We start from the raw sequence: 21057 nt of genomic DNA, 5'->3' as shown, positions 1-21057 counted from the left end.
GATGGACTGATGGAGATCACAGCACTGAGAGGAGAGGACAGGTCTTGTGATGAACTCTGAAACTATTTCAAGTAGTTCACATGATACAAGAGCTAGCAAAGAGTACTTTTATTGATGTTCACAAGGTTTCTGTAGGACTTAACTGCAATTATGCTTATAATTAAAATTAGTATGTTACACTACCAAACGTTGCAAAAATCGTGCATATATAAATTGATTTGTTCTTGTTGTCTTAGTTTATTTTATTTTCTATGTTACCTGCAACCTGATAGAAGTAGATGCAGAGGCCAAGTGTATTTTCATTTTATTTCTTAATGGATTACCACCCCCACCCCCCCTCCTCTCCCAAAAAAAATCTAAAGAAAAAAAATGAAAATTGTGAATTGGCTAAGTTGATTTTCATTTTTTTTTTCTTTGCAAACAACCAAGCCATGAAGTGCAAGCACATCATCTGAAACTGCCAACAAACAGCATGCAGAAATGCCTTGGCACACCAGCTCACTCACCAAGCTTCTTCAATTCCTCAGGGGCTCCACTCCCATACTGCATATATTGCAGATCTTGGTTTGTGCATTAACCATATTTGGATCACCCCTCCCTTGCCACATGCTTCCCTGCCTCCCTGCACACCCACACATCTCCTCTCCTCTCCTACATGCCCCCCCCCCCCATCAAAAGAATAATTGAGCCAGTTTGTCAAAAACACACATACACTTCATCAATCATTTGTGTTATGCCATCCATTATTGATTAGACCATTCTTGCTTGCTTGCTAGCTATAGCTAATCTGGTCAGAGGTATCAGAGGCTGATGATGCTAACTAACAACAAGAACAAGGAGACACACAAATTGGAATTATTAGCTGCTGATCACTCACACGATATTGTACTTGCTTCAGTGATCACTGTGGATAGCTGTGCTGATCATCTAGTAGTTAGCTACTACTTGGAACTGAAGACCACATCATATCATATCATGAACAGTGGGGAGTGAAAGCTACAAGTCATGGATGTGCATGGACAGGTGATTTCAGTTTCACCCCCCTCCCACAAATTTGACATCACTCACATGATCACCAATCAGCTCACTAATTAACACTAGACAACAAGTTAGAGAAATCAAGAGAAAAATAAAACATGGATTAATTAATTAAACAAGAGAGAGAGAGGATTAAGCATCAATTTGATGGAACAGTAGTAGAGCAATGCAATGCAATGCAGCTAAGCTAGAAATGAGGCTTTTGTTGTCAACGGATTTCTTGATGTGTTGGGTTACTGGAGCCGGAGGTGGTGCGGCGGCGGCGGCGAGCTCGCGCCGCCGGGGTCGGGGTGCGGCGGCGGCGCGCCGTCGTCGTCGTCGTCTCCGGCGGCGGCGGCGGGGGAGGGGTGGAGGTGGCGGCGGGCGAGGGTGTGCTTGTTGTTGTGCATCCAGACCTTGAGGACGCGGCGCTTGACGCCGACCTCCTGGCAGAAGCGCTGCACGACGGCGTCCTCCAGCTTCTGCAGCCGCCACCCGACCTCCTCGGCGAACCCCAGCATCCGCGCCTTCTGCTCCGCCGTGAACTTGGTCCGGAACCGCTTCCTCGCCGCCGCGCCGCCGCCGGGGCGCGCCGCGGCGTCGTCCGACTCCGACGTGTGCATGGCGCTCAGCGGCATCACCATCCGCGTCGGCGGCGGCAGCGCCGCCACCAGGAGGTGGTGGTGGTGGTGGCCGTGGCCGCGGGGGTGCGCGCCGACGCCGAGCAGTTGGTGGTGGTGGTGGTGGAGCGGCGGGGCGGCGGCGGCGTCGAGCTCCTTGCGGTGGAAGTTGCGGTGGCAGCCGCAGGCGGAGCAGCGGAGCGCGTCGAGCGAGCCTTCCTCGCCGCCGGGCATGAACTCGCCGCACCCGTCCGTGGCGCTGCCGCCGATGGCCGCCGCGTGGTTCTTGAGGCACTCCCTGTACCTCGCCGCCGCCGTCGCCGACGACGACACCACCACCACCGCCTTCGACTCCTCCGCCGCCGCCGGTGGCGTCGGCGGCGACATGTGCCGCCCATTCATCCCTCCACCGCCGCCGCCGCCGCCATGATGGTGGTGGTGGTCATGGTGCAAGCCGAGGTACGGCGACGCCGCGGCGTGCATTGGCAACGGCAGCTCGCCCTGCGCCCCAGAAAGATCCATTTGCAATGGCGGACACACAGCAGAAGCTTCCAGAAGCTACCCGAGCTTGCTGCAATGGCGGACACACAGCAAGAATCAGCAAGAGCAAGACGAAATAGACGAATGCCGCCATGGCGCCATGGGAGCTGAGCTTAATTTGCAAAACTATCCAAGTACTACTATAAACCAATCAAGATTGCAAGAATCCATTGCTCATTGGGAGTCTCAAAAAGGAGACAAACATACAAACATAAAGACAACAAAAAGAGAGAAGAGGATTAGTCATGGAGATGTTCTTGGGATCTTGACAAACAAAGATAATAAACCAGTTGCAACCTCCAAGATGGAGGTCTTATTCTGGTCCAAAGCCTAAAAAGAAAAAAATAAACTTATTTTTCTCCTTGGGCTACTCACCAATCAATCACCATGCACAAGAATTTAATCACTAGTACTACTACTACTAGAAGCAAGGGATGCTTTGCTTAATTTGTTCTTAGCAATATCAACTTGTAGCCTAACATATGCATGGACAAGCCTTTGAGCTTGAACCCCTCCTAGCTCCTCTAGACTTCTACTAGCATAAATACACACAAAAAAAAACAACAACTCAAACTAATAATCAAAATTAGTGAGAAAACAAGAAACCTCCTAGACTGTCTAGCAGTAGTCTAGGTATGTTCCTTTTTGCTGTGGGAGGGACACCAATTGATGGACAACAGGTGGTGTTCCTGCACTGGTTGGAAACAGTGGAGGAACAAACAAGATGGAACAAAAGAAAACAAATCCAAATAATAATAAGAAGAATAAGAGACCACAAAAGCAGTAGTAACTGATAAGAAAACAAACCTTGCAGTGTTTGTGTGTGTGTGTCTCTCAAGAACTAAGCTAATCAGGAGGGCAAAGAGGGAGCAAGGCCATGGTGATGAGTGAGTGAGAAAGCTCAAATGTTCTCTCCTTCCACCATTGCAGCAATGAGAAGCAACTAGCAAGGGCACAAGCACAAGCCCTGCAAAGTGGTTGGAATTACAAGAAAACAAAGAGATTGTGAGAGGAGTAGGAGGAGGAGAGCTATGAGCTTGGGGGGGGGGGGGGATGATGAGATGAGAGGTGAGGTGAAGAAGAAGCTTGTTGTCTTGTGGTGTATCTAATGACAAGGAGAAATGGAGGTGAGGCAAGAGAAAAATAAAAATAAAAATACTACTAGCTTCTGGTGCTTGCTTTGCTTGCACTATCAGGAATCCATTGTGTCAGGAGATGTACTAGATGGAGGGAGGGCAGAGCTACAGGAGCTGAGCATGTCCACCATGTCCCCACCAGGATTATTTTTAAGTTTTCTTTTAAATGTGTGTTTAGTTCACGTCAAAAATTGGAGGTTTGATTGAAATTAAAACGATGTGACGGAAAAGTTGAAAGTTTGTATGTGTAGGAAAGTTTTGATACGATGGAAAAGTTGGAAGTTTAAAGAAAAAATTTGAAACTAAACACAGCCTAAATAAATTTCATAATGACTTGTTGTTTTTGTTTCATTATTTTCTTTCCATTCTTTCTTTTTATTTGAGAGGGAGTGGGAGAAAGGGATTGGGCAGAAAACGAGTTTAAGCATTTATTTTTTGTTTTGTTTTGTTTTGTATGCATTCAGAAACTATTTTGTTATGCATATTTAGTATTGAAAAAAGGATTTAGTGACCAAAATATTTTAGTCTTTAGTTAGCTGAAATAGATGGCATCATGTTCCATCATGGGGATATTAAAGTCAATTTATTTTTGAAGAAAACATTTGCTTGATTGATATGACATTTGTTTACAAGTTTCCCCATTCTACCTTCTCATGCAAAATATAGTATCTTTACAGAAAAAAAATACAATCATATAGTATTAACCAGCATGGGCTTTACATAAACAGGAGTAGTTCACTACCACCCCATGGCTGAACAACCTCTGCTCCTAATCAATGTAAACCCAATTAGAAGCTGAAATGGCACAGTTCCCCAGCCTCACCAGAATTAACTAAACCATATCATCACAAACCTGTCCAATAATTTTGCACCACATATATCCTTGTCACCTCAGAGATCTTATCATTTGGAAATTTGCACATGATTTGTGGAATTATCAGCTACAACTTCCCATGCAATGGGGGGGATACTTCTGCAGAGAGAAGCTCATTAGCCTTAGGCCCACTTAAACCCTAGCTTTGTTTGGGATCCTATATTTGTAAGCTTTGTTTGCCCTTTTTTCTCTGATGGGAGATGTTTGGTGTCTACCGCTGTCTGCTCACTGCACAACATTCTTCTGCCTGTAAAGAAAATCGGCTTCCCTTCCTTAAGTTCCTTTGAGGCTCTTGTGGGGAATAAATGGCACATTTTTTGTTGTGCTGTGGGGCAGTGTTTACAAGGACAGTTGCAATTTCTTTTCCAAGGACAATCTTCAATATTGTGGTTACACGCAGAGACCGGAAGTAAGCGTATATTTCATACAACTACAGATAAAATTAACAGAATTGAAGGTTTAAGCTAAGATTTTGCAGAATTACAAACTTAGCATTGAACCTATCATGAAGTTGTATATAGATTTAAGACGAATTATCGCATAACTATAGATCCGGCAATAAATTTAGAGGAAAGTTCCTAGCACTATTTCAATTACAGAACTTTTAAATTATGTATTTTTATAATAAATTCTATGCTAAATCTATAATTTTATGATATTGCGGCATAATCTTGGTTTTTTTCAAAGTAGCAGTAGTTTTCTGAAATTTTCTCTGAAAATAATATTTCAAAAGAACTATGGTTTTTGTTCAGGAATTCAGGAGACCTAATCTCATTACAACTATACCATCATCGGGCCGAGCTGGTGGTTGTATACCACTGATGGATCGAACTTTAGGCTCAGTGACCAGAGCTGCTAGATCTCATCAACAAACCAGAGCACTGTAGGTACCATGTGTTCATCAGTCTCTGACAAATACCCATGGCCATTTGTTGAGCGTCCTACTCAGGCTCCATGACATTACTAGCTCTGTCACTGAAAATTCTATATGTCGTGAAATTATAGAAAATCATTGAAATTTGTAATAAACTCTCGTCGATTTCTGTCAAACAAGTAGATGTGATTTTTTTTCAATAAACATTTATTTTTAAAATTTTATATAAATGAAAATTCTAGAAAAAAATATTACTTGTTAATATAAAATAATTTAATTTCATTCATCCTAGATTTTCTTTCTAGGGAAGATCACTTATTTTTTACTGAAGGGAGTAATCTGGAATGCATCCATCTGACCATGAGCATTTGATCATCGCATTGGTAACATAGTTGTCATTGTTGGAATTAGATTCTCCCTTAGAGGGAGATAAAGATGTTGATCGCTTTTTGTTCTGATGAATATGCAAAGTGCACAAGGAATGATCTTTAAGGTACATTAGTACCTTCCTTTATCTTTCTTTCAGATGAATGTCCTCTGGATCGGCAAGAATGTTCGGTATTGATGTTAGAAGGCTGGATTACCCTACAGTCTTTCTCTCTCAAGGGGAAGGAAAAAGATTGCTAAAGATGAACAGATCTAAGCTTCTTTTGCTCTCCCCTTTTCTTCCCATTGGATTTTGGGTTGCAATTATTTGTAGTCCTTCAACTTCTTCTTTTTGTTTTTCATCCTCACTGGTCTTTGCATATCCACATCACTTTATTCTTGAATACCTGGCTGCAAGCTTTATTCTTGACTAAAATCTCATCCCAATACAATCTCCTTTTGCCGCCCTACTTTTCGTCTCGGTGTTCTTTTCTTTATCTTGAAATTTCATTCGATAGATAGTCGTGGAGAATATAGCAGCCAGTAAAAGATGGGAAAATGAGAGCAATTGATAGAAAATATAATGATTAATATATAATATATTGTGCGAAACATTTCTAGTTTTATTTTCTGAATATATGTACAAAATAATTAAATATTTTTTACATGAATTAAATATTGTTTTTACTCCGTTAGATAGTATCATAGTATTAGCTACTCCAGAAACTTTCTAATTCTTGAGAAGGTATCTAGATGTGCCATATTGTGTATTGCAAATTTTGACATCTCCCAAGTTCCGATCAATCCTTGCTACTGGTAGTGGTAGCTCTAAAATTAAGCCCCCATTTAAAACAGAGGAATTTAATTCATGCGAAATTCTGGGGTTGCAAACAGGCCTAAGCATACAAGGCACAAGACATATATAAAGTTCATTCTTTGATAATTTTTCTCAAATTAATTTCGCAAAAAAAGAAACAGCACAAATTGACAAGGAAGATAATAAGCTAAGATGCCATTTGCAGAAGTGCAGATGATCACTAGACAAGACCGTACGGGCGTGTCATATGATTTGCATCTTGGTCGGTCGACATTACAAATGAATTTTGGAGGTGTAAGGACCGCTATACAGTACACATATACGTACGTATGTGTGTACCCTGTCACCAGCTGTATTTAGCTATGCGATAATCCTTCCTTCCTCTAGGATTGGTGGCCTTTGTCCAGGGTTTGCTTGTCTAAGCATCTCCGTCCCGGCTTCGATTCTTTGATCCTCTTGGTCTCCTGGCAACTGTGGAAGGAACGGAACTCCAGGGTTTTCGACTCTGCGTTATCTCCAGTCTCGGAGGTCCTTCAGTCCATCCTCTCATAGGGCCATCTTTGGTCGTTAGCTGGCATTGCTAATTTTGGGGTTTTATTGGGAGAGTAATGGGCTCTGCCCCCTTTCCGCTGGTTGGAGTCATACTTTCCGAGTCTTTTTTCCTTGGTCTTTTGTTTCCCTCCTCTCTTAGCATGAGTCGGTCTGGCTTAATGCGTTGTGTAAAAAATATTCTTTTTTCCTAATATATTGACGTGCAATTCTTTTGCGCGTTCGAGAAAAAAAAATAATCCTTCCTTCCAAATGTACTTAAAATATAAGTGGTCATGGTATTTTCAATCTTATTGTAAACATAAGTCCTTTTAAAGCTTTCAGACATACTATCATTTGTTTCTCTGGTTAGCCTTGCAAATTTGCTTAATGTTTTATTAGTAAAAAAAAAAATTAAATTTTGGTTTTTATATTGACTTTTAAATCACTATACCACTAAAAACACGAGCATTTATATAAGGTTTTTTTTCTCATAAATTATTTTTGTTACTTAGTTTATTTTCTGTGTGGCTTATCAGTCGTAGATAAAAAAAAAAACCAAACCGAGCCCAAAATGAATGATATCTCCCTAGTGAAAAATGACTATTTTTTAAATTTAATATAAATGAAATACAATTTTAGTTATTTCACCTTTTTTAAAAATTTCCTTGCGTAAGACCAAAACAATTTATATTTGAAATGAAATAGGAGGAAGTAGGGATTTAAGGACTCGAGTTGGTTCATCTGGACATTAGTATTTGGACCATGATGGATCCATGGCTGCAGCTAGCTAGCAGCTCACTGGTGCATGAAAGTCATTACTCATGGATCTCACCCGACTTCATGCCCAATCTCCAGCCCTGCAAGTGAGGACCAGGATCAAGCAAGCAAGCAAGCTCCCTGCACAATTCAACTGACCACAGGTTTTTGTTGGCTTTACACATTCAATGCCATCAATAAAATCAAGTACTCTCAGTACTCTCGGGTACGTGCGTGTGTGCGGTTGTATGTAACCCAGCGTCGTACCAAATATGTATTTTTTTTTAATACTTGTAACCTAGCTAGATGTAACTCTGTTAGTTGTTTAACAGAATTCACAATCCTAACATCCACGAATATTACAATTTGATGATTTCAGCGAGGTTAGGAAGTCCAGCTTCTTACCGAAACTACAATCAATTATATTTATATTGGATGTTCACTAAGAAAATCCTTTCTTATTAACACCAAGGAAATGCATCACCAAATTAACCTCCCTTTACTTGCAAATAAAACATTTCCACAATATCTAGTTGTTTTCCCTCTCAGAATGGACCAAGAAAAAAAACCATCCTAGTACTCCCATTGGCACCACAACACACAAACCTCTCATCCTGTTAAGCTTGATGGCTACCCATCATCAGACGCTTCCCTGTTTGCCTCGGAATTCGCGCCTGATCATGATGGACAAAAACTTGCCCCCCTTTGGATGGATCGATGGACCGGATTAAATTGCAACCTCCCCCCCCCCCCCCTCTGGACCACCTAATCAGGTGTGCCCCAGCTGCTCTCTCTGATCGATCGATGCATGCAAACTGATGAGAGAAAGAAAGAGAGAGAGATTCAAGCTAAGGCTGTGTTTAGATCAAAGGGTGTAAAGTTTCAGCGTATCACATCGGATATACGGACATACATTTAAATTATTAAACGTAGACTAATAATAAAACAAATTACAGAATCCGCCTGTAAACTGCGAGACGAATTTATTAAACCTAATTAATCCAACATTAGCAAATGTTTACTGTAGCACCATATTGTCAAATCATGGAGCAATTAGGCTTAAAAGATTCGTCTCGCAATTTGCACACAATTTGTGTAATTAGTTATTTTTTCATTTATATTTAATACTCCATGTATATGTCCAAACATTCGATGTGATAGGGTGAAAATTTTGACAGGAAACTAAACAGGGCCTAAGCTTTGGTTTGTTCTTGCAGCATTTTTTTTTCAAGACTATTCTTGTCTTGCAGAATGGCATGGATATGATGCACATCTTGGTTTGACTGCTTTCTGTCCCTCCAATTGGATTGATGTGTCGTCTCACATCATAGGCAAGTAAGCATGTTGTGTTGTGTGTGGAGATCTGGGTTTTTCTTTGCTGTTTTTCTGAAGTGTGAGTTGTAGGTGTCCATGCATGGATGTAACCCCACCACATGTTGGAGATTTTACCTGCATCAAGGGTGATGAACAGTGATCAGTGTTAGCTGTGGTGCAGATCATGTCATTTTCTCTCAACATTGTAGGTCATGGCTTTGTTCACTTTGGGTCATTCTCACTCTGAACTAGGAGCCAATGTTTCCTAAATCAAGCCAAGAAGGCTGGACAGGTTGTGGTTTTTGTGGCGCGGTTGTTCTTTTTTTTTTTTTGGAAGACTGATTCGTGGATCCCTACCCTCTTCCTTTCCAATTGGATTTCAAAATATAAGTCTTTCGAATATAATTCTAAATTTTTTCCGAATATACCAAAAAGAAGAAAATTATAAAATATAAGTACTTTGACCAAAAGTTCCAAACTTAAATTCTCCATAACTCATTGAGGTATATGCATCCTTTGAGGTTTAATAATGAGTATTCATGTAGGGACTAGAACAAACTTATTATTCATCAGATTATTAAAACTGAATATTTGCTTCATGCTTCGAAAAATGTATTTTCTGAAAAAAAAGCCTTTCTTGTACTGCGTTGCTTAGACCACTTGTTTTAAAGCGTTTAATAAGTTTATTTTAAAAAAATTCACCCCTACAATCAAATAGATAATCCGCAACAACAATCCACTTTCAAACTAAACCTACCTAGCTAGCTTGCCCCACATAATAACCTGAATTTAATCTTCCAATTTTCTAGGCATAATGAAGCTTCAAGCATATGGCCGGAATTCAATTTATAAACCTCATTATCCAAACGGCATCCAGTAATGGGTGGCTGTACACTCACTGTTGATCCTGATAATCCCCAATGTTTATCTCTTCTTAACCTTCAAAATCTTGCGATCGTAACAACTTGAAAATGACCTCTCGAAAACGTTGGTAATCACAACATTAATGTGGTTGCCGTGCATCCGATTCTTGGGACCGTATGGCTAACCTTGGGGACCATGGTGATCACTACAGAGACAAGTATTTCATAAAACTCTCAAGGGAGTATATGCATAAACCCATCCAATAAGTTGCCCTGTCCCAATCCATATGCATCTCTTTCTTTCTATTGCTTCCCCTCCTCTTTTTTCCTTTTCAATTTTCAGAGTTTCTAGAGTTTTGTCACTGAAAACAAATAGAGTTTAATTTTGAATCATCGTGTTGCTTTCACGGTTTATTTCACTTTTTTTTGTAGAAAATAAAATAAAACGTTTTTGTTTTATGTGAATTTGTGTTTGCAACCGAAGGTTAAGTTTACCGGTCAGTATCAGTCGTCTCACCATGAAGGTATGTTTTTGGCATGTTTGTTTCATTGACACATTTGACAAGAAAAAGACGCCTTATATTCCTGTTTTTGGATAAAAAGTGTAGCGCTAAAAGTACACCATGTTGATCGACAAGTAGGGAAAAATAAAAGGTAATATAAACTTATGTGCAAAAATTTTCAACACATTTGATGTGGCATGAAAATAACCACAAATCAAACACCCCCCTCCATCCATACAAATTACTCCTTTTTTTATCATCTTGTATACTATGATGAACACAAGTTTCGTGGTTACATTTAGACGCAAATTACGCAATACACTTTAATAACATTGCACCATTTTTAGTATTTGTAATTTTTTTTTAAAAAAAAACGAGTGATTAAGGTTTAAAAAAGAATATTGCTCGGTGTTAGTTATTTGGAAATGGAGGGAGTATAAATTATCATGTTGTTTCATGTTTGTGTGTATTTTAACATATAAGTGTGGCTGGAAGTGGTTAGTTATGGGCATGTTACTTGCAAGGGAGGTAACAGGAGACTTTGTGTTAATTCTATCTGATCTCTGTTTCCTTGGCTTAAAGATACCTTAACACACACCACTCTCTCTCTCTAAACAAAGATACCTTAACACCGTCTTCCAAGTGCAATTAATATTTTGGGGCATCTCTTCCAGTTTAGTTCCCAAAGGGGTGTACTTTAGCATTAGCTTTAGTTAGATTTGGTTAGTTGAGCCAATTAACAAACCTAAGTGTACTTTGCCTTCAAAGTGTTGTCTCATGTGCAAAAGGTTAATTTGCAACTGTTCCATTCTTCGTACTAGTTGCATTCTGTGCTGTACATGTATTTATTGCATTATTAACACTTGATGACTTTCTTACTCTCTCCGTTCAAAAATACAAGGCATAATCACTCTTAATCCAACAATCAATAATTATTATTACCTCATAGTTTAGATTATTCTAATAAATAGAATATAGGCACCTAATAATATTAGATATATTGATGGTGGATGATTTAAATAATAATATTTTAGTTGAAAATATGTGCTAGTTAATAACATGCATGTATGCACGTCTTATATTATAAAACAACTTTAAAAAGTAGTTGTGACTTATACTATGGAATGGAGGGGAGTATGTTTTTATTTGATTACCCAAGAGGAAAACATGAGTATAATATTTGCTCCACGCCTCTAATTATATTCTTATACTGCTTAGACCACTTGTTTAAGTTATTTGTTAGGTTTATTTTCAAAAATATTTAATTTAGATCTATAATAAAGTAAATAATTCGCGTCAATAATTTATCTTAGAGAAGGCCCTAGTACTATTTCCCCCCCCCTTTTCTTCGAACTCCAATTAAATATCTGAATTGACATTATGATGGTGGATTACTGCATCAGAGAAATAGAGTAATTCTCTCCATCAGATCGATTTTCTTATATTTTCTTAAAAAGGTTGGTTGGGGGGGGGGTTTCTTATATTTTCTTATCTAATATATCCTGCCTTTTTGTAAAATAAAATAAAGAAAAGAATACTTGACCCATTTCATCATTTGTCGTGAACCCTCATCTCCTTTCCACCCATTCAATATATGAATTTGAATTATGATTTCAGATTACTAAGAAATTCCTCCACAGTTTTTCAAGGACCACCTTTGTAGTGGGGGAGTTTTTACATGACAATACAATAGCACATTTGCATATTCCATTTTACTACCCAAATTCCTTTTGTTGTCTACACAATATATATTCTCATATAGCCCCAACATGATAACAGGAAAAAAAAGTAAATAACACTCAGTACCTGTACCAAAAATTAGCCCAAAATCCTTTTTTCACACCATTTGGACCCAGAAGTTGATTTGCCCCAAAATGGGCCCAACACCACTTATTTTTCAGGGCCCAAAGGCCTCTTATTTCTCACAGGACTAGGAATAAGTTCACTCTGTGACCCTTAAAAGTGATCGAAATCTAATCTGTAACCCTAAACCACAAAACCAGATATCTTCACCCCTAAACTCTTAAAACCGGTACAATTTGACTCCCTGGGCGGTTTTGGATGGCGGTTTTGCTGACGTGGCGCCTACGTGGCGGTATTGACCGGGTCTCCTTTACACGTGGCATTGACATGGCGCTTAGGTGGCACTAGAATTTTAAAAAATTATTCATTTATTATTCACACAGAGAATGACATGCGGGACCCACTGACATGTGGGGCCCACATAAATCATCCTCCCCCCTCTCTTTTTCTTCCCTTCGGTGAGCCACAAGCGTGGGACGGCGGCAGCGGCGGGCGGGAGCCGCCGCCGGCGGCGGCGGACCGGAGATGGATGGAAAGCAGCAGAGGCAAGCTTGGCGGAGGCGCCTGGAGTTGGGGGAGGCGGCGGAGCAGGCGGAGCAGGGTAGAGCCGTGGCCAAATCGACGGAGCCGCGCGTAGGCGACTGAGCCGCGCGTGGGCCGTCGGAGACTGTGGAGCCCTGCGCAACCGGTCGTGGAGCCAACGGAGCCAGTGGAGCAGCACGGGGCCACGAAGGGGAGCCGCGTGGAGGCCGCTAGCCCGCGGAATGGCGGCCTCCGACCCTGTAACGACAGCGGTGTTGCGCACGGCGCGGACGAGCGTGACAGCAGTGGCGCGAACCCGGTTTCCAGGTGCTTCGGCAGACACGACAGTTCGGCATGGAGAGCTCCAGCTTCGCACGGAACGGCTCCATCCGAGCGCGGCGACTCAGGCGACGCGGCCGGGAGGGGATGCGGGCCAGATGGTGTTGACGTAAAACACGAGGCCTGGGAGATCTGCTTAACTCCAGTGCAGGTCCAAAGCTCACCTTCGGGTGTGTTAGCGTGCCAGTTGATTTGATCCTGCAATCAACAAGAAATAGAAACAAAGAGATCGCGGTTAAATCTATAAATGATAGCCGATCGGCTAAGCGCCGATGACATATCATTTATCTTTGAGCCGTTGTCATATGTGAATCGATCGGCGACTATAAATAGATAATAAAGAACTAAACCTACTCGATCAGCTGTAGATATTACCAATATATAGCTCTTATATCGATATATATTTAAATCAAGTGATTGGGATAGATCGGTCGCCATGCCGAGACAATATAAATCACTTGGATCAAAATATATATTAATAACAGGACTATTTATGTTTATAGCACAGCCGATCATATAGATCTAGCATGTATCAGCTAATACTCCGATACTACTCTATATCAGGATATTAAAACAAGTATAATATATCAAACACAAGCTTAATATACTTAAATGCAATAAGATCTTGACATAAAGGACGGATTTAACATGTCACTGAAGCATATAGAGCGAATATGGTTAAATCAGGTAAGATCGGCTGAAACTCCGATACTACCCTAATCGGTAACCAGAAGGCAGGCTAGAGATTGATATTCTAAGCACGACTTAATAGATCAAACTCAACTGATGCAACATTAAGTATGAAAAGAAGAACAATATCTAGACAATCAAGCCGCTGAAAGTTTCATAGAGTGGTGGATATCTTATATAATCTAAATCAACATCAAAATCTAATCTAATCGGCTGCCCTCTACTAACAGATGTTAGCCGATTGTAGGTTAGATAGTAATATTGCCAGAGATTATGTACGATATATGATAACTCGACGAATTACGTAAACAAGATTAGAGTATGATAAAGATGGAAGCACTAATCCCGATAACACAAGCCATCATAACAAGTTTTACCTCTTGTTGAAGATCGAAACCGATGCAGCTCAATCCGAAAGCAAGAACTCACCGAAATAAAACTAAAGCAAAAAGGTGGCGATGCGCCGAAATTGTATTGAACGTGTATGTGTAATTACATAGGGCTCGGGGTCTATTTATACCCGAGAATTACAAGATATGTCTATACCGGACACGACTATTATCTCTAACAAACTCTAAGATACCACAAGTCTTTACGGCAGACTTTTGCCTAAGCATATCTCTAAGGAAATTACATAAAATGTCCTAATTAATAGATACAATTGTCTTCCCAGGACTCTATCCATGCGTGGCAATCATCTTGAAGCACCTCAACCCAACCCGATGTCGTACACCAAGTCGTATTGTTGGAATCGGCTGCATCACCTAACCACGTCTGACTCCAACTCAGCCAATCCAATCGTAGCCGATCCGGACTTCAGCCGATTCTTACTCTGTTTCCACGACAATCTTCATCTTCGACCCCGCTTCAATCTAATCTTCATCTCTGATACTGATATTACCAAATTTGGTCGTTAACACATGCCCCCCAAGTCCGGAATATTCGGTAATGTTTCGGATTTGCCGCATATCGATTCCGAGCAAGTTTCGCACTCCGCCGTTTTCCGACCGTTATCCTCAGTGCTTTAAATACTAACCGCTGCCGTGAAAAATCTTTATCCCGTTACTTTCGTTTTCACCGCCGAAGCCAACCTTGTCCTCTTCTTCTCCGGCGAATTCTCCGACGCACAAGGTGGTCCCCAGGCGACTTCATCTCCGGCCAGATCTCTACCCGCGACGATGTCTTCTTTCGCCAGCCCGTCTGCCGCGCCGTTAGCTAAGTACGCTGAGGTAAGTTCCCATCGGCTAGATCCCCTTTCTCAGCATCAGACCGATCTTCCAACACCTCATCTTGTTTTCCCCTTCTTGGTTCTTTTGGATTTGCAGCATCTTTCCAACCTAGTTGCAATTCCCAACCTGTCGCACGAAAATTACTACTTTCTTGGCCCAGTTGGCAACCCTGATCCCACTGAGTTCGTTATTGGTGAAACCAATAGGATTCCTTTCAGACTAACCAACCCAGATTTAGGTCACTGGAGAAACACTTTCAAATCCTGGCCATCTCTCGAGAAAACCTCACCCGAGAAAAGTTGGATCACATGGTTTAAGTGCATGTCGGCTAGCAAAAGAGTTCATTGGGATGAAATCGGAATCGGCCAAGCACTTGATCTCACCATAGCCAACTCAGCTAAAGACGAGCCCCTAATGGCAGCTGCCTCCTATTTTTGGTCCAACACCATCAATGCCTTCTTGTTCAATCAAGGGCCGATGACTCCAACTCTCATAGATATCATAATGATTACGGGTCTGGACGTCACCTCATCGGCTAACCCTATGAGCTTGAACACAAAGAACTAATATGACTTCAGGACCAAGAGCATAGGCGGCTGGTTAGGCTATGTAGCAGCATATATGGGCCAAGGTTCTGTCACTCCTTGAGAACATGTAGCTTTTCTGCTAATGTGGCTAGAAAAATTCCTCTTTTGTGGATCAAGCTGTGGCCCTACAACCAACTGGCAGTTCGTAGCCGAAGCCTTGGAGACAAAGAGACAATTTCCTTTTGGCAAAATCCTCCTCGGCTATTTGTACCAAAAGCTACACAATACATCGGCTAAGCTGGCCGTCGGCTCGGTAGTCGGAGTAGGTGGACCATGGTGGCTATTGCAATCGGCCATCTATAACAGAAACCGAATTCCCAAGACTGGAACCGATTGTAGATGATGATGGAGAAGAACGCACTCATCGTAGATGCACATCTTACGGAGAATATGCCTCCACGCCAGCCGATGCAGGAGCAAAGCTATCGGCCGAGCTGCTCAAGGACTGGTTCTGCAGTTTTTATGACGGTTTCCAAAAAGACATTCGAGTTTGGTTCCTCTACGAAGATTCAACACTTCTGGAGAATCCATTGGACTTTAGGTTCTAAGATATGAATCATGAAAGATATCAGAAACCTAGAGAAATCTTCTCAGCTGCAATCAGTCCATGTATCTTCCCTGTTGGCATTCATCAAGGAAGAAACATCCAGGTTTCTTATGAGTTTTATCACCCAATGAGCTCAGCCAGACAACTAGGAATGGGCCAACTCCCAATCGGCTTATTCTTTGACGATAAGATCCAGTGCCGAGAGGAAATTTCATCAATCTTAATGATGGATCGGCTGCTTAATCTCCAAGGACCCCCTCTAGGCAGCATTGATAACATAGAGCTGACAACCTTCAGGAGCAAAGCATTTGACAGATGGTGGGGTGTCACATCCTGATTTTCGTTTCAAGATTTATAAATTATTTAATAAATTAATATTAGAATTTATATTAAATGTTCATTAATTTACAAGTGAAGTTAAATATGGGAAATAAAATTTCCTAAATATAAAGCATGGATGGATTTAATTTTTATTAAATTCTCCATGGTTAATTGTACTCTCTGGAATTTTCTCGGATTTTTCGGAGCTCAATTCCTAATTTTAATCATACAAAGAACATTTCAGTAATTATCCACATATTAAATTAATCATTAAATGGTCTTATTATAATCTTGTTAAGTACTTTGGGTGTCCAAGTATTTTCAGGATTTTTCTTGAAATTATTTGAGCATTGGAAGTATTTTTAACAATTCAGAGATCATTTCAGTGATTAATTTAATTGGAAAAGTAATTAAAATCCCCTTTTCCTTTTCGTGCTGAAACTGGAAAAGTTCACCTTAAGTCCTCGGCTCATACTCCCTTCCTTTCAGCTGGCTTTATTCCTCCTCTGAAGTCCATTTATTGTCCCTCCTTCAATCGGGCTGGAGAAAAAGAAGCCCAGTGAAAGTCTAATTCACTTCCCTGCTACAGTGTCGTCTTCAAGCTTGGACAGAGCCCGTGGAGCCGCCGAGCCGTGTGTGCCGCTGCCGATTCCTCCGCCCGATTCGCTCGATTCTCTGAGCCGTTTCTTGAATTAGTTGAGGGGAAATATTCCTCTTATCCTCCTCTATCTTTTCCCCCAAGAATTGGACTTTATCCCGTAGAAATCAACGCGGAATCGAGCTCGGTTCGTGTTTAACTCTCCAAACCAAACCCTAGAAAATCCCGGCTCCGATTCTCTCGTCGTTGGATAGATCTCTCTCTCCCATGGCTATAAATAGAGTCCCCTCCCTCTCCTCTTTCGTTTGCCACCCTCGCCCGAGCTCGCCGTCGCCCGTAGCGCCGCCACCGCGCCGCTGCTGTGGTCGTCGCCGCCGCCTTCCGTCGCCACGTCGGGTTCGCGAGGAGGAGCCGCACACAGTCCACCCCTGGGTCGAAGCCGAAGCCTGCCGTAGCACCACTGACGCCGTCAAGCCGAGCCCGTCGCCGCTTCGATCTCGTCACCGGCCGTCTCCCGTCGTCGTTCGTCGTCGTGCCGCCCCTCAGTGAGTTCCCCGCGTCGTTCTCGTCGCGTTGGTGCCCTCCGTTCTCGCCGCCGTGACCTAGATCACCGGTGACCGTGTTGTCCCGAGCCTCTCGCCGGTGATGACGTCATCGATGATGTCATAAAGCCCTTTTCCCTTCTAAAAATAAATCTTAAAATCAGATTAATCTTAGAAAATTCATAATTAATTCATATGAAGTCGGAATGAGGCCGTTCAAGTCTCTAAATTCATCTAAAATCATGATCTACATGTTTGTTTACTTTATATGTACTGTTTATTTGGTTTTTATTAGTTTTTTTCTTCGTTTTGCGTGTTAGCTTGTCGTTTTTATCGTTGCGAAGGTTCGTGAGTGCGTTGGAAGTGTTCAAGAAGACTAATTGAAGACCGATTATTGCAAGGCAAGTTACACAGATCCTAAACAACCCTTTGAGCATGTTGAACCCGTTTAAAGCTAATGTTTTATTTTAACTTATGCATTATTTTCGAATGTCATCGGGTGGTGAGCCTTTCCCAATTAATTAATGGCCGAAGATAACTTTATTTTCCTATGGGTTATAATTTGATTAGCTAGAACCTTATATATTGGTTTGGTTCAGCTAAATGCTATATATATATAATTGCTTAGCTATGCTTAGAAACATTAGCTCATTAATGGGATGAATCATACTACATTATTATTTATGATTATATTTAATGGTAGCTCACGATGGTTAATCGTGTTATGATAATTAATTGATAATTGAAACTTGACAATGGTGGGTTGTGAGCACATGGCTTTGAAGGTCGTGCTCATGACAATTAAGGACCGGTTCGCGAGCTACTGTTGTGAGACATTAACCGTGCCAACCACAAGCCAGCGTGGGCAACGGCTTTATCTTTTGTATAGCATGGTTCATTACGGGGTGCTAGACTGAGAAGCGGCGAGAAGTCCGTGGAGGTCGCTGGGGAGTCCATTGCCTCTGGTTGTAGAGAGGGTGATTATGATCCAGGAATGGTGCGCTGTGGTGAGTTGTATTGTGTAGAGGGTATTGTCACAGCCTCTATTCGGGTACTTTCCAGTATCGCGGCGCATGGTAGACATGATGTTGAGGCTGTGTCTTGTGGGTACAGTGGTACACCTCTGGCCAGAGTAAAACTATTCGAATAGCCGTGCCCGCGGTCATGGGCTGGTTGAGCAATGTTTTTCGTGATTAGTCTCACACCTCTCACAATAATTATTGATGCTATAACTGGTAATAATTTGCTTAGCTCCTGGTTTGGAGTTAGATCTGTACAGCCGGGTATGGTTGTTCAGGTTGGTTAGGCCTGTGCAGCATGGGTGTGTTGTTCAGTGTTGATTAAAATTGATGATTAGTTACTCTACTGTTTTACTTCTCTTAAATGTTTGCTGAATGCTGCTTTTGCAAATGAGCCTATATTATGCTATCCTTTGGTATTCTTGTACACTTGCATATTTGCTGTGTGGCTTGTTGAGTATGTCATATGCTCACCTTGCAATAATCAATCAACCTTAGTTGAAGAGAAAGGATCCAGAAGGAGAAGACGTTTGGCTTATACCCCAGTTGAGCTGCCTGTGGGAGTGGAGCTGAAGCCATCGCTAGACCTTTAATCCATTGCTGTTTTTCTTTTCTTTTGTAAGTATGCAACATTATTATTATGATGGATTTGTATATTAAATTGTCAGTTTGTGTACCTCGGCTGATTCTTGGACGAGGATTTTATGCACAAATTAGTTCGGAAATTACTAGTGAATTTCTGGGCGTGACATGGGGTGAATGGAAACTGCACCTATTCCATCAATCGGCTTCTATGTATATGACAGACCTCTTTCCAGATGTTGTCCCTCAGGCATGTCTTGATTTACCCCGAATATTGGGTAGCCGTTGTTAAACCAGGTCGAATACTTTATGAAATGGGCGGAGTATCCGAAATTGTAGCTATAGCAGCTATTTCCATAGCTGCCAGCAAAATGCCCATACGAAGTCAATTTCTTCGGTTAGAAATATAACCCCCCCAAAAAAAGTAGTATTGAAAATAAAAAACCAGGTTCTTCTTTCTGGAAAGACAATATTTCTTTCATCCTTTTGCATTGAAATAACAAATTGAAATCAAAATAATATGATTCAACCTCAGACCCTTTTAAATGTAGCAGATAACAGTGGAGCTCGAAAATTGATGTGTATTCGAGTCATAGGAGCTGCTAGTAATCAGCGATATGCTCGTATTGGTGATGTTATTGTTGCTGTAATCAAAGACGCAGTGCCCCAAATGCCTCTAGAAAGATCCGAAGTAATTCGAGCTGTAATTGTACGTACATGTAAAGAGTTCAAATGCGAAGACGGTATAATAATACGCTATGACGACAATGCAGCGGTTATCATTGATCAAAAAGGAAATCCAAAAGGAACTCGCGTTTTTGGCGCGATCGCCGAGGAATTGAGAGAATTGAATTTTACTACAATAGTTTCATTAGCTCCTGAAGTATTATAAATACTAGTAGACAAGATATAGATCAAATAAAAAATTAGTAGATTGTGTTTCACGTATATGCTTTAGAATCCAAAACGAAAAGAAAAAAGAGAACATGTTGATTATAGAAAAATTAGGAGGAACCTAGAATTAGAGTCTTATGGGCAAGGACACTATTGCTGATTTACTAACCTCTATAAGAAACGCGGACATGAATAAAAAAGGAACTGTTCGGGTAGTATCTACAAATATTACCGAAGACATTGTTAAAATACTTCTACGAGAGGGTTTTATTGAAAGTGTTCGGAAACATCAGGAAAGTAACAGATATTTCTTGGTTTCAACTTTGCGACATCAAAAGAGAAAGACTAGAAAGGGAATATATAGAACTAGAACCTTTTTAAAGCGTATCAGCCGACCTGGCTTACGAATTTATGCCAACTATCAAGGAATTCCTAAGGTTTTGGGCGGAATGGGAATTGCTATTCTTTCTACTTCTCGAGGTATAATGACAGATCGAGAAGCTCGACTAAACAGAATTGGGGGAGAAGTCTTATGTTATATATGGTAATCGCCCCGCCTATAGCGGTAATCGCCCCACCTATAGTTATAGTACCCAAATTCTATCTTGAACTTCCTATTTTTCAAACAAAAATACAACGTTTTTTTATTTTCAAATAAAAAAAGAAAAATAGGAGAAAAAAATATGACAGAAAAGAAAAATAGGAGAGAAAAAAAAAACCGAGAGAAGCAAAAATTACTTTCGAGGGTTTAGTTATGGAAGCCCTACCCAACGGAATGTTCCGTGTTCGCCTAGAGAATGACACCATCATCCTGGGCTATATTTTAGGAAAGATCCGGTCTAGTTCTATACGAATACTGATGGGGGATAGGGTCAAAATTGAAGTAAGTCGTTATGATCCAAGCAAGGGGCGTATAATTTATAGACTTCCCCATAAGGATTCGAAGCGTACCGAAGACTCGAAGGATACCGAAGATTTGAAGGATACCAAAGATTCAAAGGGTTAGGTTTTTCTTTTTTTTTCTAGGGTAAAAAATTCAAAGTTCTAAAATTCAAACAAAGAGACTTATTTTTTCCAAAAGAGTAAATTCATAGTTTAAGAAAGGAATACGGAAATATGAAAATAAGAGCTTCTGTTCGTAAAATTTGTACAAAATGTCGACTGATTCGTAGG

At 41.0% G+C, this 21057-nt stretch overlaps 1 protein-coding gene and 1 long non-coding RNA gene across 2 annotated transcripts; one reads left to right on the top strand and one right to left on the bottom strand.

The window, feature by feature from the left end:
- Nucleotides 1-839: 839 nt before the first annotated feature.
- LOC4351766 (zinc-finger homeodomain protein 3) lies at nt 840-3361 on the bottom strand. The gene is given in 3 exon segments (NM_001423362.1): nt 840-1319; nt 1322-2208; nt 2985-3361. Coding segments are annotated over 2 exon segments (987 nt in total). The 5' UTR covers nt 2160-2208; nt 2985-3361; the 3' UTR covers nt 840-1170.
- A 13444-nt stretch (nt 3362-16805) lies between these two features.
- LOC136354676 (uncharacterized) lies at nt 16806-20539 on the top strand. The gene is made up of 2 exons (XR_010738245.1): nt 16806-17392; nt 17710-20539. It is a non-coding gene; the product is annotated as an uncharacterized lncRNA (long non-coding RNA).
- Nucleotides 20540-21057: the final 518 nt, after the last annotated feature.

This window comes from Oryza sativa, chromosome 12 (genome assembly GCF_034140825.1).
Source record: "Oryza sativa Japonica Group chromosome 12, ASM3414082v1".
NCBI lineage: Eukaryota > Viridiplantae > Streptophyta > Magnoliopsida > Poales > Poaceae > Oryza > Oryza sativa.
The sequence above is the reverse complement of the archived record's forward strand: the minus strand, read 5'-3'. Positions and strand labels throughout refer to the sequence as shown.